The sequence below is a fragment of the Vombatus ursinus genome, unplaced genomic scaffold (genome assembly GCF_900497805.2).
Source record: "Vombatus ursinus unplaced genomic scaffold, bare-nosed wombat genome assembly UNPS02014830.1, whole genome shotgun sequence".
Lineage (NCBI taxonomy): Eukaryota > Metazoa > Chordata > Mammalia > Diprotodontia > Vombatidae > Vombatus > Vombatus ursinus.
The window spans coordinates 22,639,455-22,654,323 of NW_020954608.1; the positions used below are offsets into that span (position 1 = coordinate 22,639,455).

General features: G+C 35.6%; 1 protein-coding gene across 3 annotated transcripts in view; it reads right to left on the minus strand.

The window, feature by feature from the left end:
- SEMA3A (semaphorin 3A) overlaps positions 1 to 14,869 on the minus strand; it is a 596,670-nt gene that overhangs the window by 11,611 nt on the left and 570,190 nt on the right. For all 3 annotated transcript variants that reach the window (XM_027838692.1, XM_027838693.1, XM_027838691.1), the window contains one exon: positions 11,843 to 11,910. In XM_027838692.1, coding sequence (XP_027694493.1) covers positions 11,843 to 11,910 — 68 coding nt within the window. The remainder of the gene's footprint in view (positions 1 to 11,842; positions 11,911 to 14,869) is intronic.

A 14,869-nucleotide genomic window follows, 5' to 3' on the forward strand; every position in this document is an offset into this window, starting at 1 on the left:
GCAACATATCCACTATCTCATGCCTCTCAAATAGTTTATTAACTCAGTAAATTCTATTTTATATTATATTGATTATATTTTAAGGTTCAAAGTAAGATTTTTACTTTCAATGTGCTTGCTTGGTAAGGTTCCATATACCATGTTTTGGTTACTAAATTGGCCACTTTGTAGTTTAGCAAATAGTCACATTTGGACAGTAATAATAATACATTTTATGAATTTATCATTGAAATATATAGATAAATGTATGAGGGCTTATTATTAATCTATTTTATGATTATTTATAACTACAAATTATAAAGTCTATACATAATGATAGCATTGCACAGTTGGTGAAATTGAATGATTTTTTTCAAAGATCATTCACAAAACAAGTTGAATTGACAATATTAAAAATAAGATCTGCTAATCTTGACATCCTTTGAAACTATTGGTAATCCTGCTTTTTAGCAGAACTAAAGCTGAAATTTCAATTACTCAAAAAAGAAGATACCTACTATAATATTTACTTGATTTTTCTTATACATCTGACATATTTTATTTTTGCCATTTTACAGAAAATACATTACTTGGAAAGCAGAATAATCTGTATGCCAGAGAAGAATTACCATAGGAACATTATTCTCCAAAAAAAATAAAAAAAAGTTAAGAAACACAGACTTTAATGTTTAATTTACTTTTTCCCGAGAGATATGACAAGAAAGAGGAAACACCCATTAGCTGAAAACAGAACCTCTCCATAAACAGTAATGAAAATACCACCTTGTATTTGAATAAAATGGTGTCTTATTCACAGGCTTAGCATTTTAAAAAAATCCACTGTGCTTATATTAAGGACACTGATGTGAATAATGGGCTAGTTTAGAAGCCGTTATTGGCTTTCAGGAGGCATAATGGCATAAAATCATTGGGGAGTGCAGGGAAACATTTTAACCAAGTCTTGAGAGCTTTTGGGATGAATAAAGACCCAATAAATATTTAAGAAATAGAATCACCAATGTATATACTGACCTCACTTCCTTTCTTACAAAAGGCTGTGTTGCCTATCAGTTTTTTTTTCTATAGTATTTATGTAATAGATATGTTCTTAATATATACAGTACGAAGTAAATTGCTGTTACTGGTTACTCTCAGAAGTATGTATGGACTGAAAATATAAACAGTTTAAAGGAGGATTTAGATGAATTTGTATTAAATAAGTCCATTATAAGATTTACTCTGGAGAATTTAGAAATATTTAAGGTTGGAATCATGGTGACTAAACATGATACTTTCTTACAATCTCCATCTTTCAGGCAGAATTTTGAGATTGACTGAAAACTGGTTTAAAGCAGCTTGTCATTTCTTCTGGCTTTTGTGAATGAAGTGAAGTGACTGGTTGTTGTTCAGCCTTCATTTTCAAAGAAGACCAATGACATCACGATATTGGGATAAAATAAAAAGCTGTAGCATGTACAGTGGTCACACTCCAGTAAACTGACATGATAAACAGACTAAACCAGATTGAGTGCAGCCAACAGGCCTCAAATCCATTGATGAGTGACTGGTCCATATTATGTGGTTGGTTCAGTCCATGGTGGCATTTCTTTAGTGATATTCACTATAGCGATATTGCCTCAGGATAACCTGGAAAACCATCTTATCCTTTTTTTTTTTTTTGGATGGCACAGCAGATTTGCTGTAATTATTAAATTCAATGAACCTTGACTTTCCATGTGCAAAGTCACCCAGCTTAGCTTTTGGGATGCAAAGAGCTTGTATTCTACCTGAGGATACAACACAAGCACAAATCATTTCAAGAAGCAAGTACTAATACCTGAAGAAATCTGGAAGGGTCTCACGCAAGAGGTGGCACCCGAGTTGTGCTTTGCAGGAACCCAGGGATTTTTATAAGGTAGAGATGAGGAGTGAGTGCCTTCTAGACAGAGGAAATCACTTCTATAGAGGCAGGGACATGGATGATCTAAAGTCATGAATGTGGGGAGAGCTAAAAGAACAGTTTGACCAGAATGGAGAGTGTGTGAAAAGGAAAAATAAAACAAAAAAGGTAGGTGGGAACTAGATTGTGGAGCACATGAAATGTCAGATTGAAGAGTTTGTATTTTATCCTACAGGCAACAGAACCACTGAAAGTTTTTTGTTTGTTTTGCTTTGTTGGCAGGTGGGGGCAGGGTATGGCTGGCATGATCAGATCTGTTTTAGGAATAGGTAATGTTAGTATTTGGAAATCAAAGAAGCAAAGGACTGGAGTCCAGCCTGACCAAATAGTATATTGCCTTGCTAGTGTCATTTAAATACTGAATACAGTTTATATGCTTGAGTTAAGACATATAAAAGATGAAATATTTTCAGAGAAAACTGCAAAGAAATTTGAAGCCAAGTTACACACAGCAGGAAATTCAGTTTCAGCTGCCATGGTAAACTCATTTAGTAACACTTCATAGGATGATGGAATTTATAGGATACCCTGAGGCTCTAATCCAAACTTCATTTTTTAGATGAGGAGACCGAGGTCCAGAGAGGTGAATAGTCTGACCCTATGTAGTAGGGAGGAACAGCATTTGAACCCAGAATCTGTGACTTCAAATTCATTGCACATTCTATTATACTACACTGTACCTTAGAAACCATAGGGTGAGTTATGTTTTAGGTGAGTTATGTTGTAGAAATTATTGAGAAGACAATTGTAAGAGAAAAGTCAGCACAAGTGAATGGAGGCTCAATTTCATCTAATTCTAATTTCTCTCATATTACAATACTGCTGAAACTTCACTACATTGACAACATGGTGGGTTATTAAATGAGTTTACCATTGCAGCTGGAACTGAATTTCCTGTGGTGTGTAATTTGGCTTCATTTCTTAGCAGTTCTCTTTGAAAATGTCTCATGTCTTTTATATGTCTCAGTTTGAACACACAGACTTTATTCAACATGAGAAGTAAGTGACATTAGCAAAGGAACATATATGATTTAACTGGGTTGGGCACTGGTCCTTTGCCCATTGGATTTCCAAATATTGACATTATCCATTCCAAAGACTTTAACTCCTCTTTAAGGGTCAGGACTGGTGTGACCAGATATGAATGTTCACTTTGGATTTAAGATAGTTGAAAAGTACTTCATTTTGTCATTTTTGTGCCTAATTAAGAATAAAGGGGGAAAAATCACCCTCAAACTTGGTTTCTATTTTAAACCAGATGGTTTTACTTGCTATTGCTTTCACATGCTTCATCTACTTCTGCCTCCAAGGCATTACATTTGACACCCCACTTGACTAAAATGCACTCTCCATTATGTCAAATTTTGTCTCTATCACTCTTTAAAGCTCTCATCAAAATTCTTTTCCTCCTCACAGATCTTATGTACTAGTTCCACATGTTATCGGTCGTTACCATCACTCTACCAGCATCTTTGCTTTCCCACTCTACATTTCTATTCCTTCATTATCTGGCACCTTTGCGCTAAGTTGTAACTTGGGCCAACAGGGGTAGGGAGGTACTGCTGAGAGTATTGGAAGATTGAATTACTATAAATGTATACTGAAGTGGCTAAGTGCGAGAGTGGAACAGATTGAGTGGCAGGCATGGAGAGAGTGGGAAAACCACATTTTTTTCTTCTCAGCCTAGTTCTCCTTTATGAAAAAAGGAAGTTGAATGTCACCAGGAACTACTATACATACATACATACATACATTCACACATACATACATACATACACACATATACACACATACATACACATATATACATACACATGTACACACATATATATATGCAGTATAATAACTTCCAGGATCTTACTTATCCACCAACATAAGAATATCTCACAGCTTATCTTTAGCTCATTATCATTCCCTCCTTCTCCCAAAATCTTAGGTTGTCTTGAGCATAGTAAATGGAAGGAGACTCAAGACTTCACTACCATGCTTTACCTGCCTTCATGGTGTACTTCTCCTATCAGTGAATTCCTGTCAAAACCTCTATTTGAGAAAAGACACAAATTATATATGTTGTATTCTCTAGATTTCACCACCATCCCCTTGGCTGGATATCTGTCCCCCCACCCTCACCTTTCTCAGCTTCCTTTTACATGTTGTCTTCCCCTTATTAGGGACTTCATTTCTTTGCTTGTATTTGTACCCCTAGGATCAGCATCAGCAATGATATTAATAGCAATTATCATAGTTCACATTTTTACAGGGTGTCCAAAATTTTTACTGTAGTTTTAAGATTTAATAGCTTAGAATTGCCCTATGACTTTTGAGCTACCCTGCATAATGATCTCAGACTTTCAAAGTGCTTACCTTACATCAACTTTATGAGGGAAAAATATTATCATGCCCCTTGTAAAAGGAGTATCATCTGATTTGCTGGGACTTCTCCAATGGAGGTGGTGATATGCTCTTGACCCTTTTTTTGTGAGACACTTACTAAAATAACAATAATAACAAATAGCTAACATTTGTTTAGCACTTACTATGTGCTGAATGCTTTACAAATATTATCTCATTTGATCCTCACAATAACCCTGAAAGGTAGGTGCTATTATTATCCCCATTTTATAATTTAGGAAACTGAGGCAAACAGAGTTTAAATGGCTTGTCTAATGTCACACAGCTAATATGTGTCTGAGGCCAGGTTTGAACTCAGGTTCTAATTCATTGCTGAAGGATATATTCTTTGGAATAACACAGAAACTCCTTCTTGGTCCCCATGATTATGAGGATTTATGTTCAAATTAAGTATTGACTGAGTCAAGAAAAGCTGCCCCTCAATGAGCTATAAGAGGTATGGAAAGTCCCCACACTTTTTTTTTTTTGAAGTATACAGGTTTGATTTGGATTTTAACTCTTGGACTTCCAGTAGGAAGGGAGCAGAAGGGTCAATCTCTCCATTACCCCTAGAGTCAATGATGCCCTCATGCATCAGACAGTGTCAACCTGTCCTTGCTTAGGGGAGCTTGAGAGTAGATTTCAAATTCCAGGCTGCATCTTATGTTTTAGGTTACCGTTCCTAAAAAATGATTTGTGACCATCAACAACAAGATTTTTTTTACCTTATCAGTTTTTTTTTTATTAGTCAGTGAATTTGACAATTTAAGGGTTCCTGACAGTGCTGGTTGCCTAGTAGGAGGTAATTCGTTCAAGTACATTTACTCTCAGAGAAAATGACCATCAACCGAATCATACAGAACCACAAAGGACTATAAGAACCACTCCTGGATGGTTAGAAAATTTGGAATTTGTGAGTAGATCAGACAGTGAAGATCCAAGGTAAAACTGAAATATCAATTTCAGTTTCACAAAGTTTTTTTTTTTTCACCTTCCATGAATGTATAGAGTGTACAAATGTAATGGGTTATTGTTTTATATTTTAAAGTATCTGTTGATGTGTACTTATGACTCTTTTAAAAATAGCTATTTTATACCTGCTATCTATGATGTACATTAAGTAGTTTTCTAGAAGGGACTCTATTAATTCCTTTTGGGAGATCCTAGTATTGAGTTTTATCAAAGTTTTATTTTGGAGATTTTCTACCGAGTTATGGTCTGGGGTCAAGATAAAAGCCTGATACCTTTTCTCTGTGGTGAGGGCACCTCTGAGATTAACTGGGGTTCCATATGAATCTAGAGCAGGAACCCCTAGTGGGAAGCACTACCTCTCCCCTAGCATTCTTTGAGTATGGTTACCCTTCTTCTCATAATCCCCAATTTACTGGTCAGAATAATCCTTGCTCTCCACTGCCTCTTCTCTCTTGACCACTTTCACTAAGCAATTTCTTCATTATGTTTTACATTGTCCAAATGTTTACCCAGTTCAGATCCTGGTGGTTGTTACCTCTCCTCCAGGGTATTCTCCTTTTTATGTCTTTGAGTTATAAGCCTAGCTCCCAGTCCTCCTCTCCATACTTCAGGACTTCTTACTAGGAAACGTCAACATATCAATACTCCCTCAAATACCCTAACTTCCCACTTTTCTCAGTTTACTTAAGGTCTTAAGGCAATCTACTTAAGACACTTCAGCTACACAAAGAGAAGATTATAGCTTTGATCCAGTCAAAATCTACAAGTGTTCCTTTTCCTTAATCAAGAACTTCAAAATTCCTTTATCTAATCATCTTTTATCATTTCCATCTTTCCTTAAGTTTTACAACTACCATTTTTGTTCTTTGTCCTCACTGTGGCATCCATTCCCTTAAAACAACTCAGCACTGTACTATTCCCCTACCTACTGACCCCTTTTACCCTATTTCACATTCTTTTGAACAGAGCTAGAGAAAATCACGAAGTCATGTTTACTGAATCTACTAGAAATTTATTTTATTTGATAACAAATTTATCCTCATTAGAACAAGTGAACCATTTTATTCCTCCCTAATTGATTCATTATCCTATTCTCTTCTAGTTGCCTATGACCCTTCCCTCCCAATTCCCATTCTCTCAGCCAAGTACTTTGCATCATACTTGACCTACAAAACTGAGACTGCAATTTGACTTCAAAACCCATTATTAAATTGAAACTGACCTCTCCAAAGCTACCGATGTCCTAATTGCAAAATCGAACAGTCTTTTCCAAATCTTGATTCTTTTTCTTCCCCTTTCTTTTTTTTAATTTCTCGGCAGCATTTGGCACCATTTATTTTACCTTCTCTTCTGGATAATAACCCCTCCTTAGGCTTTTGTGACACTACTTTTTCAATCTCATTAGCTGATTCTATATCCATGTAATCCCCACTAACTGTGGGTATCCTTTAAAATTCTGTCTTAGGATCGTCTTCTATGATACTTTTCATGGTAATGTCATCAGCTTTCAATGGTTCAAGTATCAACTCTGTACAGATGTTGTCTATATCTATCCAACTGAAGTCACTTTCTTAAACTTTAGTCCTAAATAAGTAACTCCCTCTGTAAAAAATTCAAATTCATTTATAATCTAGATTATTGTCTCCCACAACTCTCTTCTTCCCAACTTCACTCTTACTGTAGTGGGTACTACCCACCACCCTTCTTGTCACCCAAGTTGATAACCTTGGTAAGTACCTTGACTCCCCACCCTTACTCACCTGATATATACTATCTATTGCCAACTTTTGTTGCTTCTACCTTCCTAATATCTCTTATATATCACCTTTTCTCTACTAACAAAACCCAACACAAGTTTAGGCTCTCATCACCTTTCTCATAGATTACTTCAATAGCCTTCTAACCGATCTCCCTTCTTCAAGTCTCTCTGCAATCCAATCCCAGGCAATTTCCCTAAAGCAAAGGTTTAACATTTTTTACTTAAGGGGATCCAGTGGTTCCCAATTATCTCTACAATCAGGCAGCTGATAAAATCTGAAAACAGGGCCTGGAACCCAGATCTTCTGATTTATCTTTGGTTTTTATTGTAATTTTTTTTTTTTTAATGATACCAATCAGGCACACTTAACAGGTTAGAGGAAATAAGTGCAAAATACACTTACTATTTAATGGCATTATGTCCAAATAGGCAATAACTGATTAACAAAGCAAATTTAAGGTGCAACCAGAAATTGTTAGGATAGAACTATATTTCTCTTACCTCATTTAATCTCATAGCACTTTCAGCTCCCCCATTTACTTAGCACTGGTTTGTGTTTGATCTGTGTACATGTCTCACCAACTTTGCTAGGTTATGAACTTCATGAGGCCAGGAATTATATTTTACCTATCTTTCTAGCTCTTCCAACCCTATTTATTGTATTGAACAGAGAAGCCTCTTAATAAATGTTGTCAGATAAATGTTCTATGCCTATCTTAAGCACTTAGTATGGTGCTTTCAATATAGTATCCAGTTAATAAATGATTTGGATTTAGTATAGCCTGGATCAATTTAATGACATTTCAAATTTTATTGAGGTTGCTGAAAATAGTAACATATGATTGCTAATACTTGAAGAATTTGTGCCCAGAAAGGGCGTTAGAGAATATTTAGTTTAAATACTCTATTTTACAGATGAGGATCTAGTAGGGGTGGGGAACCTGTGGCCTCAAGACCACATGTGGCCTTCTAGGTCCTAGGGTGTGGCCTTTTGACTGAGTCCAAGTTTGAAACAACAAATCCTTTTATTAAGGGGATTTGTTCTGTGAAGTTTGGATTCAGTCAAAGGACTGCACTTAAGGACCTAGAAGGCCACATGTGGCCTCAAGGCTGCAGGTTCCCTGCACCTGAAAAAGGATACATTAGTTTTTAGCCTCTATTAAAAACAATAAAGAATACCCTTTGGTTATGGAATGGAAGATTTAGGTTAGACAAGAGTAAGAACATCCTGATGACATCACTGTTACCACTGGCTTAAAAGAAAGGTTATAGAATCTCTTCTGAAATTATAGTTCATCATCCTGGCACAGTGGAAAGAGCACTGGCTTTGGAATCAGTTCTAATCTACTCTAGTCCACTCATTAGCTGTATCAGCTTGGGTAAATCACTTAATCTCTTTCACTATCAGTTTCCTCAACTACAAAATGAAAGGTGTTGAATTAGCTGATTTCCAAAGTCCATTCCAGCCTTACATATTTGATCCTTCCCAGATCAGTTGGGTTAGATATCCTTCTTCCCAAAGCTGGGAATATGGAGAAAACGAGCATTATAATACTCACCCGAAAGTCAATTTAAGTAGGAGGGAAGAGAGAAAAAAAGAAAAGCATGCAAATCTATATTGGTTCCAAATTCAACTAAATAAATATTTGTTAAAAATATTAAATACTACTTAGATATTATTAATGATACAAAATAAAAAGGAAATAATTTTTATAATAAAAAACAAAACCAAAAAAAAAATGCCTTCAAGTGACTTACAATCTAAATGTTGGTGGATAAATTAGGATTGTTTGTCAAACTTCAGCTCAATTATTGCTTTACTGACATTATGCGGTTTTCACCAAATCTGTTTTAACAACCAATCCATTACTAAAGACAACTAATTCCACTTCTCTAAATGGAAGGGAAGTGGAAAGCAGCAGTGAGCTACTTCTAGCTTTCAAACTAGATACTATCATATATTGTCTGAAGTTGTGCTTTAACACATAATGTAAGTACTTATTCACTAATCTCCTCCTTGTACAGTTTTTAAGGTTTTTTGTTTGTTTGTTTGTTTTTTGCTCATCTAACTTACCAGATGGACAGCTAGGAAGAGCAGTGGATAGAGTGCCAGGCCTGGAGTCAGGAAGACTCATCTTCCTGAGTTCAAATCTGGCCTCAGACACTTACTAGCCATGTAACCCTGGGCAAGTCACTTAACCCTGTTTGACTTAGTTTCCTCATCTGTAGAATAGCAGGAGAAGGAAATAGCAAACTACCCCAGTATCTATATGAAGAAAATCCCCAAATGAGGTCATGAAGAGTCAGGCAAGGCTAAATAAAATGAAAATAAACTCACCAGATACTTCAATATAACCAACTAATTACCTATTGAACACCCATGAGATTTATGATCATGAGCTATAATTTTACACAAAACTTGATCTATTTGTATATGGGCTGAAAAGATTAAAATATTTGCAGAACTTCAAAGTGTATAGCAGTGGTTTGGTAAAGATCCAATATGATATTGTAGAACCAGTGATATCTTTCTTACTAAAACTTCCACTCATATTTGAAAGCAAGAATATCTACCTATGCTTTCATAAATATTTTATTGGCATAAACCTTTGTTTTGTTCTTTATCTGTATCATTACTTCCAATATAAGAGTGATGAAAATAATAATAAAATAGCAAATAGAATGCTTCCAATTATGTTTGTCTTTGGTGAAATGAACTTTTTGTCAGGAAAATAAGTGGAAAATGTGCTCTCCCACATTTTTCTCTATGATACACACACACACACACAAATATATCTAAAAAGACAAACAAGCTGAAACTACCTGTAGCCTTTTTTGGTGACGTTAAATGCAATCACTTAATCCACTTGACAAAACAAACATAAACTGGGATATGATTTTGATAACATATTCAAATTTTTGAGATTTGTGTAAATTTGGTTTTTTCTACCAAGTGCTTGTAATAGTGTTACACAAATCACTAAAACTGCTCTGCAGTAAATCCATATGTGTACACATATTTGAAATTGTATATTACCCTTCCTGTTTGAGAAGACCAGTTGGAACTAAAGGCAAGATTCAGTGCTGGAATCCAACACTGAGTTCTTCTGAACCAGATCTCCACAAATCATCAAATTATGTTTGCTTCTTTGCATTAAAGGAAAGTGCACGGGAGGGGGTTGGCCCATGCCTAGAGTACCTAAGATAGCATAAACCACATGGAAGATGTTAGAGGACCTGTTTCAGGGACACTGAAGAACTGTCACATGTGTTAATCTTCAATGAAGGATGTTCATATATGGACCAGTTCTCCTATCTCTCTGAAGCAGATAGTACTGTCTCCCATGTGAATGATGCCATTTTAGTTTATCAAGGCATTTGCAAAATCTCCATTATAAATTCAACCTTTTGGATTGCCTATGTCTATCTGCATTATGGAGAAAACACAATTAATTGTATTTTATACATACAAATAAATACAACATTAAAAAAGCAAAGAAAATGCAATTTTTAAAAATATTACAGTCTGAAACCAGATTTTGGAAAACTTCCATCAGCTTTGGATTGAATTTTGTGATCATATGCTCTTTGTGGAGTGTGTTTTCTTTTATATTGTATTTTCATGCATTAGCAAAATATTAATTTTATGCTTACAATGATTGACTTAAAATTTCAGATAAGGTAACAAATAATAAAGTTTGGTTAAACCTAGCTATTGTGACCATAATTTAAAATAACGAAATAAATTATTATTGACAAAATCACTAAAACTTGCATTTGTTTTTTTTTTTTTTTTATGTATTTTCTCCTTGTCTCTCTTTATGGGTATGCCAGAGGAATTTTGATTAAACAGCAATGATGTCACCAAAATCAAATTGAAGATTTTCCCCAGTAGAGGGAGGCATAATCCCATTGTTCTTTTCACAAAGGGAGACAATCCCTAATATTTTATTCTTGGATAAATACGAACTAGCTACTTGTTGAGACAGGCCTTGACACTTTCAGGAAGCCCGTATTAGAATTAACTTGACCTAAAACTTCATTGTAATGAAATTCACTGCAAATAACAGTATAAAGGTGAACAACTTCATTATCTTAAACATTATGTGGGAAAACTATTTTAAAGCACAGTTCAAATTGTTAGGTGTAGCAACAAAAAATGCCTGCCTGACATTTTATTAAATTATAAAATAATCATTTGAATGGGTTGATTTTTTTCCTCTTAAGTTATAGTTTGTTCCTTGCCACCCTTTTATACTCATTTTTGTCATAAATTTTTCCATAGTATTAATTTGTAAGAATGTCTATAATTACAAAATCTTTAGTCTATTAATGAAAATATTAGAACTCAGTCTCTGTGTAATCATGTTGTAATCTAAAATGTTCTATTTGGATGTCTGCAATTTTTTTAAAAAGTCTTATATTCATGCCTTTGTGTGTTTTTCATTTCTATCTGATTGTGTATTTATTGTATTCCGCAGGAGAAGTAAGCTACTTAGGGCAGAGAATTTCTCTCTGTCTCAGTCTCTCTCTCTCCAGTTCCCCTTCCCTCCCTCACTCCCCCTACCCCAGCATACTGCCTTGAGCAAAGTAAGTACTTAATAAATGTTTGTTGAATTGAATCTTAGAGGTTTTCTGGATTTGCTTGTTTTGAGGGTCTTTTGCTCTCTTTGTATTTCACTAAGCATCCTTCCCTCAGTTGGATATATACTAAGGAAAGTACTTACATGTGTGCCTGCTTGTGTATCTGTGAGAATATGCATTCCAGAATAGTGACTTACCGTGATGTTGTAGGTCTGAGCAGTGAGTCAGTGGGTCTCCATTGCGTATATCTTGTCTTCTTGTGCGTCTAAAAACATTACATTAGAAAATGGGTTATTGGATTTCTATTTGATACTCTTCAGTGCTTTGAGGAGTAATGAAAAAGATGTGTTTATGAAGTTAGTAAGCAAACACAAACAGATCTCAGAATTTGAAGCAAAGTGATGTGTGTTTTTTTTTGACTAGAATATAGCAGTTTGTTGCACTTGTCACTATAGGTTCCAAAATAATCAATATGTATAACAATTGTACTAGTTTATGATGACAATATAAGTCTTTCAAAATATTGAATACAAAGAATTCATGGTTTGGTCTGTAGAATGGCAATAAATAGGAACCTTGAAATCGTCCCCTATAGGCTTGAGCTAATTTAACTTTTGAGGACATGCAAAGGGATTTGAAGTAATATCATGCTTTAACAAGAAAGGAGGCAAAAAGGCAAAAGGAGAAGGGGATGAGATGGATAGATAGTGTCATGGAAAAAATGAATGAGCTTGGACAGACTTTAGGAGATAGCGGAGGTTAGAAGGGCCTGGCATGCTTATAGTCCATGGGGGTCACAAAGAGTTAGACATAACTACAACAACAACAAATTCTTTAACAAATGGAGACTTGATTGAGAAGGCTGTCGACTCATAAATAAGAATGATTCATGCTAAGAATTTGACAGGTTCAAAGCAAGTGTGCAGTCAGATATTTACTAAAGTCTAAACTCAAGGAGAGATAAAATATGACTTCTCCCACATTTTCATGAAGTGGTTAGTTTAATTTACTAAGGAAAACTTTCAACAAAAACTTTCACCAATTTCTTTTTCCCATCAGTCCCATATGCTTCTTTAAATTATCTTTTCATTAATATGCAATGATTTGAGCAAAAGGATTCTTTTTTTAACCTGATTTTCTTTCTTTCTTTTTCCTTCTTTCTGTCTGTTTTTCTTTCTGTCTGTCCTTCTGTCTCTCCCTCTCTCTGTCTGTCTCTTTGTCTCTCTCTCTGTCTCTGTCTTCACTTTGGGGGACATTTATCATCTGTTTTGTTTTTGTCCCAAATAGCTGCAACTGCAAAACCAATTCACCCCCACAGGTGTTTTATTCAGGATTTTATACAACAACAGGATTGTGTTTGGTCAAAGCCTTGGCTGAGCAGAGAGTGGAGTTAGATAACAGAACAATATCACAGGTACACAAAAACAGACTGCCTTATGAAACAAAAATGTAGTTATACCAGTTTACATTAAAGTTATCCCTTCCTTATTGTTGATAACTTCTGCTTTTCCAGATGGTACAGCTAATTCCTTTTACTGCCCACATTTTAGGAGTGGAAAAACAAAGGAACAAACAATTGTAAATTCTATTGTTCTTCAACCTTCCCAAATGCAATTCACTCAAGTGTACAGTGAGTGATATTTTTGCATGCCTATATCACAGTTTTTAGTGAAGTAAAGCTCTAAAACAAAAATGAAAAATCCCCAGTCCACATCAAATTTTAAAATGAGAGCTATGAGGAAATTGCCCACGTGATGATCTGAAAGAATTACACAAAAAGATTCCAAATAAAAACCTTATCAAAATAGTATTTATTTCTAAACAATATCACCTATTTATGTCTTCTTAGCTGTCACCCTTTTCACCTTCCTTATCACCATGTCCTGCTTTCTTACCTTCTCTGTTCTCTCTTGCCTCTAATGTGATCTTGTTCCTTTGCTATCCATAATTCTAAATCTATTAATGCTACTAAAAGCATCCCAAGCTTGATAAAGTGAAACACACACACACACACACACACACACACACACACACACACACACACACACACACACACACACACACACACACACACACACACACTATTATTGAATCCATTCAGCTTCAGGATTTTGCCCAGGGGCTAAACTGTGCTGATTAGATCAGAGAATCATGTATTTGTTGCTCAGTCCTGTCCTACTCTTTGTGACCCCATTTGGGCTTTTCTTGGCAAGGGTACTGGATTTCTTTCTCCAGCTCATTTGACAGATGAAGAAACTGAGGCAAATAGAGTTAAACAACTTGCCCAGGTTCACACAGCTAGTAAGTGTCTGAGGTCAGATTTGAACTCAGATACTCCTGACTCCAAGGCCTCATTCCATCTACTGCACTACCTATGGATCACAAGATGACAGATTTAGAATAGGAGGAGACCTTATGGACCATTTACTCTACATCACTAAATTATAGATGAGGCACTGAGGCTCAGAAAATTTATGTGCTGTTCCCAAGGTTACACATAGAAGAATTGGTGGGCAAGTGAGTAAAATGACAACTAACTCACTATATGTAGCCAGTCATAGGCCATGTTTCATATCCTCTCTAGTCACCCAGCACGAAAACAGGCTCTGTTCAGCTATACAGCATGAGTATTTTGCCATCTTTACTACCATTGCTATTGCCTTTGTCCCAAATCTCTTACTCTGAGAACTGTAATCAAATCATTACTACCTTTGTTATTGGAAAGGGTGTGACAGTTCACTGTCCAGTGGTTCTTCTCACAATCCTTGTGATTCCTCAACCAAAACTTCCTTCCTGAGAGGGCCTCTTCTCCTTGCCTCCTCCCCACATATGCTATAAGAATGAGATCCTTGAGTACAATAACAATATTATTTGTACTCCCAGGATCCAGTACAGTGTCTGGCACATAATAGAGGTTGAATGAATGCTTGTTCACTCATTCACATTAATCAACATGGTTTAGGTTCATTTTAATAGGGGGTTCATAAGATTATGATTAATACATACCAATACAGTACCAATACAAAAGGGAACAGAGGAGGTTGAAAGAAAGGATGGATGGGAGGAGAAGCACGTGTAACCCAGTGATGTAAGGAGTATTAACAATTTTATATCATATATACACTACTTCTTTTGCTCTAAGGAATTGTTCATCTTTGAATTTTCCTATTTCCATAACTATCAGGTTCCACTAGGCATGGAATGGCTGAATTCATTTACTGAGG